An 8,352-nucleotide genomic window follows, 5' to 3' on the forward strand; every position below is an offset into this window, starting at 1 on the left:
TATGGTCCTTGGCCAAGTGTAAGTTCCTGGCTGATTCTATAAATGATATATCGCCCACTTGGGGAAACCCTGTTCTAGAGTGTGAGGGAAATAATATGGAAGGAGTTAGGTTGGGCCTTCAATCCACGCTGACTCTCACAGGGAGAAAGCCATGAGAGAATAAGGCACACACTATTTGTAACTTCAACACAACTATTTATTTGCACTGCTTCCTATTTCTCCTACCTTCTACTCAGGGCCTGACCGTTACTGAGTGGTAGACTTAAAACACAATCAAGCCATAACCGTAAACAATTCAGAAAAGGAAGTGTGTTATACATTCTAAAGATTTCCTACTTAAATAGCCCAACTTTCAGCAGTTTAAGAAGTTAAAACTCTTGCCATGAGGAATATGAATTTAACTGAACGGTCTGCCCAAAGTGTCTTGACATTACTATTGCCTTTGCTGAAGTACTCTCTCTTTACATTACTGACAGAGGAATTTACTTTAAAAACACCATTCTGAGTACTGGATTTAGTATGTGTAATGTATATAAAAACGTGTGTTTGTGTGCGTGTGTTTTATTTACCTGTGTTCTGTATATCTTTTATACAACGGGGGAGGCAAGAGAGAAACTTTATTAGGAACTTTCTCGTGATACCTGGTTAGTGGGGTTTTAGAAGATGGTGTTCTGCTATCCACTGGTTCAGATTTACAAGCAGTAGCAGTTCTTTGTTCCTTATCAGACACAACCATCCCATCCGGAGGCAACTGAGGTGTAGTCCTTTCTCTATGTGGATCGACTATTTCATCAGGAGACCCAGTTTCCACACTCTGCAAAGTGGATTTGAATTGCTCTTTCTGAGGTTCTGGAGTTGCATACGTGCTTCCTGAGGTAGGGAAAACATTCTGTCCCTTAGAAGACTCCCCTTCAAAAACAGGAAACCAAACAGTAAGCACACACTGGATTAATTCAATTTGGTACTATGCGAAGGAAAAAACCCATCATGATAATCTATTAAACTTACACTGATAACCAAAAAATTCATTGCCACCAAGTCAATGTCAACTCATAGCGACCCTAGAGGACAGGGTAGAACTGTCCCTGAGACTTTAACTCTACGGGAGTCACAGCTCTTTCTCCCACAGAGCGGCTGGTGGTTCTCAACTGCCAACCTTGTGGGTCACAGCCCAACGTATAACTACTACACCACCGGGGCTACCAAAATCTTAATAAGAGTAAGCTAAATCATGGTGAGTGAGTTACCTCAATTACTAAGAATATCATAACTGGTCAAAAGCTATGGGAACACTGTTCATATTCAGATACCAAATAGTCAACATTACTACATATTTACCTGGAAAATCCTTCTCCAGAAATATTTCGTTTTACTTAAAAGATCATTTTATTGGGGGCTCTTACAGCTCTTATATCAATTGTATAGAGCGTATTTGTACATATGTTGTCATCATTGTATTTACTTTCTTTTTTTTTTTTTTTTAACATTTTATTAGGTGTATTTACTTTCTATTTGAGCCTTTGGTATCAGCTTTTCATCCCCCTCCCACCCTCCCACCTAAGCTTGTGAACCCTTGATAAATTATTATTATTTTCATATCCTACACCAACCATTGTCTCCCTTCCCCCATGTTTTCTGTTGTTCATCCCCCTGGGGTGGGGGTGGGGTTATGTGTCCATCACTGCGATCAATCGCCCCTTCCTCTTCTCCTCCAGAAATATTTCTTGAGCTAACGAAGTTTTTTAGCAATTCAAGACTTGTTAAAACGTTGAAGCTAAGACAACCCAAAATAAAGGTGGTTACTCTTGAGGTGATCTGTGGCATTATGGAAAAGTTAAGGCCAGAGAGTCTCAAACACTCTTTGTCTTTCCTAAATTGTAAACAAGAGCCAAAATGACTGTTAGCATACAAAATAAAATGAAAGTTCTTGTAAATTAAAAAAACAAACTATTTTCCCTCAGAAATCCAAATCCAATGCCTTCAGATCGATTCTGACTCCAAGCAACTCAAGAGGGCAAAGTACAATTGCCTCGCTGGGTCTCTGAGGTTGTAAATCGTTATGGAAACAGTCACATCTTTCTCTGGAGAAGCTGCTGGCTTCAAACCACAGGCCTTGGCCATTGTACCATCAGGACTCCTTCTTTTCCCTCTGCTCCTCTAGGAAAGCTAGATGGGAAAATCCCCATGGTCATAGGGCTTTCTGTTAATTACAAGACGAAAGGCACAGCTTCTGGCTACCTGCCTTTCCTACCGGACCCCAAAATAGTTGCTGTCAAGTCAACGCCAACCACTGCGTCACAGTAGAAACTCCATGGTTTGCGCAGCTGATTTTCAGCAGTGGATGGTTCAGTGTTTCTGAGGCACCTCTGGGTGGGCTTAACCCCGGTTTTTCAGTGAGCAGCTGAGTGAGTTAACCATTCGCATCACCCAGAGATTCCTTGGATAACTCCAAGATCTCATATCTCATCTCAGCGGGAGTGGGGGTTTGCAAAATTGAACGAGATACATCCAAGATCAGGGGTACCAGCAAAATATAATCAAGGTAAAGTTTATTTCACTTACCTGTTTCCTCAAAGACATTTATTAATTCCTTTGAACACACCTGTTTTTAAAAAATTTACAAAAATATTAGAAATCAGTTTTTTTTTTAAAGTTAAAATCAATCTTCTTTCTTTTTAAAATAAGGCATATATTTTCCAGGAAACTCTAGGATCACACAATGTCTTACGGAAAATTTTTCAAACATTTATAGAGAACACGTTGCCACTGCCGCCTAAACTACTCTACGTTATTATCAGAGCAGGAGACCAGGAGAATTATTCAAATGTCTTTTACAGATCTAACATAAGACTGATACCAACTACAAACCAGTCTCACTTATACCAGTGCACAAATAGCAAATTAAATCTTTATAAGCTTAACTCAGCAGTACATCAAAAGACCAATTTGTTGTAGAAATGAAAAGATGATTTTATACCTATGAAATCTATAGACAAATATGAAATGAAACCATCAAGCAAATCATATGATTATCTCAGTTTTTGAAAAAAGCTGTTTTGGTAACATTCTTAAAAAAAATAAAAATAAAAATAAAAGTCAAGAATAAGAAAATTATGTCCCTTATTATTATTATTACTATTTTTAACAACTGTTCTTAAGTTATATAAACAAAAGAAATCAGTTTTAAAAAGGAAAATAATTCATATTTTCTTTGTAGCTATGATCACTTCCCTAGAAAACCCAAGATAACTGAAGAATTGCTGCACACAATAAGGGAATTCAGTACGCTAGCTAGATAAAAAGAGCCTACTAATAATAGCAAAAATAATAAAAATGAAGGATAGTCAAGAGGAAATATATAGTATCTTTATGGAGAAGAGCTTAAAATATCATTGAAATATACAATGGAAGATTGAAACAAAAAGACCTGTGGTTTTTTTATAGGAATATTCGACATAATTATAGGGTGAATTTATGCTAAGTTAATTTGACCATAATACAAGTAACAACAGAATTTTTTGAAAAATCTAAACAGGCTAATTCTAAAAATTAAAATTAATTTTAGAACATATAAGCAACTATGAGAAATCTGGGGGGGTTGGTTTTTCTTTACATTATGGGATTTTTTTCTGTATATGAAAGGCAAGACAGGTAAATCTATAGAGACAGTAAGCAGACTGATAATTTCTTAGAGATATGGCAGGGGAATTGAGGGAAAAACGAGGAGCTAATAATAATGAGCATAAAATAAAAATGTTTTTAAATTGATTACAGTGATAACTGCATAATTTTAATAAGACTAAACCACTGAATTGTATGATACTCAAATTATGTCAATAAAACTTAAAAAGAGAGCAATGTATAGTCTTAGAAACTCTATTTAGGCTTACTATGAATTGGAATCAACTCATGGCTGTAGGTTAATGTTAAATACCTGTGAATATTATTCCCATTTGGGTTAGGGTTTCTTTTTTATATTCACGAACCAAATTACTATGGAATGTATTTTAGGAGGATTACTTCTGAAATGGAAACAAGCAGATTAGGCACAGATTAGACAAGTGCAGATGGGAAATTGCCAAGGAGCACTGGGAAGAATGCGAGAGAAGCTGAGGCAAGGATTCTCTTTAGAGTGAACAGAGGAGACCTTGTGCTAGTCACTGCCCTGACTAGTCTGTTTTTACATGCAATTCATTTTTTACTGTCAAAATGCTAAAACAAATGACAAAAATAAAATTTGACAACGAAGTCCAATGAACAGATACTACACTTTTCTGACCTACTTAGTCATGTTAATGTATATTCATTTTCTGAATGACATTACAAACTGATGACATTACAGACTGACTTAACATTTAGCAACATATTGTGAACTTCTGCCCACTACATTAAAAATCAAAGAGAAAAACAAACCCACTTCCATGAGTCAACTTCAACTCAGCAACCCTACATAGGGGTTGGGAGGCTGTAAATCTTACAGCAGCAGAGAGCTCCTCTTTCTTCCTTAGAGAAAGAACCACCAAGCTGGGGTGAGCAGCCCAAAGCTTACTCCATAGCACCATCAGGACTCCTCCATGTCAGCAAATATGTTTAAAAGTAAACTAAACAGTGCCTGCATGGAATGCTGATACACTGTTAAAACCTGGTGATTGGCACGTGGTAGGTAATACATTATTTTGTAGAACTTTTGTATATACTTGGTAAAGTTTGTAGTAAAAAGTTAATCAAAAAGCTATGCAAGTAAGAACCAAAAAAAGCAAAGCCAAAAGGAAAATAACAGAACTATTTAAAGTAAAATCACGTGGGTATGTAACCAAGGGCTCACCCAAATCTTTAAAAAAAAAAAAAAAGAAGAAGAAAAGCACCTCTGGCTCTTTAATTAAGGTGACCAGATTTTAACATTGGTAAAGCGGGACACCACTGATAAAACTCATATCCTGGCGAAATGGCCACATGGCAGCCGAAAACTGTATAACCTAGCTTGTTGTGCATTCTTTCCAAAAATCGGGACTTTTTTTAAAACGCTGCAGGACGCGGGAAAAATTGTTAAAAATCGGGACCGTCCAACCAAAAGCGGGATGTCTGGTCACCTTATCTTTAATGCTTCCTCTCCCCACTATCATGACCCTAATTCTACCTTACAAATCTGGCTAGAGCAGAGCATGTACATGGGTACAGATAAGAGCTGGAAACACAGGGAATACAGGACAGATAAACTCCTCCAGACCAATGTTGAAAGAAGCCATACCAAGAGGCTAAGGTGAAGGAGCGGGGAGAAAGGGGGAACTGATCACAATGACCTACCTATAACCCCCTCCTAGGGGGCTGGATAACAGATAACTGAGTAAAGGGAGACACTGGTCAGTGCAATACATGAAAAAATAATCATTTATAAATTGTCAAGGGTTCATGAGGGAGAAGGGAGGGGAAAATGAGGAGCAGATACCAAGGGCTCAAGAGAAAATGTTTTGAGAATGATGATGTCAACAAATGTGCTTGACACAATGGATGGATGGATGGATTGTGATAAGAGTTGTATGAGCCCCCAATAAAATGATTATTTAAAAAAAGCTAATAACTTAATTGAAAACTGGGTAAAAAATATAAAGTGTCATTTCATTAAAAAGGAAATTCAAATGATTCTTAAGTATACAAAAAGGTGCTCCAATGCATTCACAATCAGAGAAACTGAAGCTGTGGTGGGGTATACACCATCTACACCTGTCAGGTGTGCGAAGCTACTTGCTGCCTTCAAGAACAGGTTCTAGATTGGCTTTCCTGTAAGACAGTGCTAGTGCTTCTCACCCTGCCTCCTGCCACGACCCTTTCATACAGTTCTTCATGTGGTGGTGACCCGCCCCCAACCATAACATTATTTTCGTTGCTACTTCATAACTGTCATTTTGCTACTATTTTGAATCATAATGTAAATATCTGATATGCATGATGTATTTTCATAGTTACAAATTAAACATCATTAAAGCATAGTGATTCATCACAAAAACAATTACGTAATTAGATATTGTGAAATATTTCTAATTACAAATAAATGAAATTTTGTCTTAAAGCATTGTGTAGCATGGGTAAGTTTCACACCAGGTACTCATATGTGGGCGTATCTGCATGTGGGCAGAGCTGCCTGGAGACGGATAGAGGAGCAGTATCTCGGTTCCTAAGACCATTGGAAGTGTGTGTTTTCTGATGGTCTTCAGCGACCCCTGTGAAAGGGTCGCTGGACCCCTAAAGGGGTCATGACCCACAGGTTGAGAACCTCTGCCCTAATATAATTACAAATTATAAAGAGTATGAAAAGAAAATTTTAAAAGTTGCCATAAAATCTACAGCTCAGCAATCAAGCCTCCCTGAGGCAGTGATGACTGAACTCAAGGGGATCGTTTGTCCAGCAGAGACGGCACTTAAACTGTCCTGAAACAAAAAGGAGTACGGTGCACTCATAGAACTGACAGATGGCCAATGTGGCTAGCGAGTGAGTCGGGGACTAGCACAAATGAGACCAGACACAGAACAGGGCCAAATAATCATAAAATACCTGGGATGCTTTGGTGTGATAATAGTGATGCTGGTATTGCTATCATCATCTATCACCTTAGGAAACTGTCTTTCAGAGACATGAAGTAACTTGTCTAAAGCTGCATAGCTAAAAAGTAGTACAGCCAAGCTCTATAATTGTGTGATTCTCTTTTTTTTACCCACTGTATACTTTTGTCCTGTTTTTTAAGCCACTGTCATACAGTTAGGCGTGATTTCTTGAACTGTTTCAATGAGACAATCTAAAACTGGTTTTACCTGGAGAAGCTATGCTGAAAAGTAGATTTACCTTTATATATTTTAAAAAGTCTAAAAAAAAGACATGATTTAAAAAAGAAAAAACAAACAAATTTGTTAGAAAATGATCATCTTAAGTTTCATAATGATGCTATCTTACCTCCAAGGTGTATTCTTGACAACCATCTATTGAAGTGAATGAACTTTTTTTAGTAGGAGGAATATAGTCATTTTCTTCAAGTCCAAAATGAGCTCTCTTCCTAGATATAAGATTCAAATTAGCAGGAGGCGCTTCAGAATCATCTCTTCCAGAATTAGATATACACATGGCATCTTGGGCAACTGAAGTTACTGGTAAGCTCATACTGAGGGGAAAAAAAGAGTTACTCAATGAAGTCAAAGTCTGAGCCCTTCCAATGAAAATTACCAAAAGAGTTCAAAATAACTAATACACATATGGTCATGGCCACAAACATGCTAGTTTCTAGCTCTGTTCATATTAAAGATTTGCGACTTAATTCCATGATATTCAAATATATGGGTATCCTTAGCCGTGTTTTCCTCATCGGTAAAGTTAAACTTGTATCCCAAAATGTCCTTGCCTAACAGAAAAGGCTTCAATTTCTAATATTACTTGATGATAGACATCTTAGCCAATGACTGTTAAAATATATTTCTACAATTAAGAATTAGCATAACATTAAATATGTTATATTTATTTTTTCAACTTAAGAATGCTCATTTAGCTATTTTATGGAGCTTAAGATAAATATATAAACATTTTTAAAGTAACCACAATTTTAATAGATGACATTTCATAATTCCAACTGCTAATTTTTTTAAGCTGTTTCAAAATACTTGAAATATCAAACAATATTTATAGAAATAGATAGCATATAAAGTACTGTGCTACTCATTTATATAAATGACATGCTCATCAAACATGCAATCAACCACCTTTTTCCTCTAAGTTACCAAAAATTACTAAGACCTCTAAGTCAATTATACAGGTTCATGAGTGGCTTATTTCCATCAGTGCATGAAGCACCTTCAATCTCAGTCAGGAGTTCAGCTCATCCATTACCTCAAGTCACTCCTTTTTCCCGTATTCACTGATTTAACCCAGATGGGTGCTGGCAGTAAAGGGTTTGGCATTAATTGTGCTTCGGTATTAGTAAGCATTTCTACTGCATCAGTTGGAATTTCCACCAGAGTTAAAATGAATGTTTGCTCATCTTCTGCATCTTGATGTACATTAGCATCCAGATTCACTACCAAAGTTGAAAAGTCAGACATAAAACAACAGAAAATCATTGCTTAATCTCATTTCTAAAAGTCTCATAACAACTATTCACCAAGACAAAAAAATTAAACATTCTCCCTCAAAAAGTTATTTTACAAAGGATAATGATACATTACAGGGATGCCTTTTAATTCTGAATAACAAAACAGATATTCAACATACTTCATGCTTTTTTTTTAAGACCGCCAAGTATCATTAAAAAATAAATATGATGTCTATCTAGATAAGATAAGCAGGATAAATAATTCGGAGATGAAAAGAAC

General features: G+C 36.6%; 1 protein-coding gene across 1 annotated transcript in view; it reads right to left on the reverse strand.

Annotated features, from left to right (window-relative positions):
• Window positions 1-8,352, reverse strand: part of BDP1 (B double prime 1, subunit of RNA polymerase III transcription initiation factor IIIB) — a 104,385-nt gene that overhangs the window by 2,279 nt on the left and 93,754 nt on the right. Inside the window, exons 35-38 of the mRNA XM_045285229.1 lie at window positions 7,871-8,057; window positions 6,947-7,151; window positions 2,563-2,602; window positions 642-909 (exon numbers count right to left, since the gene is read on the reverse strand). Coding sequence (XP_045141164.1) covers window positions 642-909; window positions 2,563-2,602; window positions 6,947-7,151; window positions 7,871-8,057 — 700 coding nt within the window. The remainder of the gene's footprint in view (window positions 1-641; window positions 910-2,562; window positions 2,603-6,946; window positions 7,152-7,870; window positions 8,058-8,352) is intronic.

This window comes from Echinops telfairi, unplaced genomic scaffold, assembly GCF_000313985.2.
Source record: "Echinops telfairi isolate 266 unplaced genomic scaffold, ASM31398v2 ScPeMD7_7469;HRSCAF=8507_1, whole genome shotgun sequence".
Classification (NCBI taxonomy): Eukaryota; Metazoa; Chordata; class Mammalia; order Afrosoricida; family Tenrecidae; genus Echinops; species Echinops telfairi.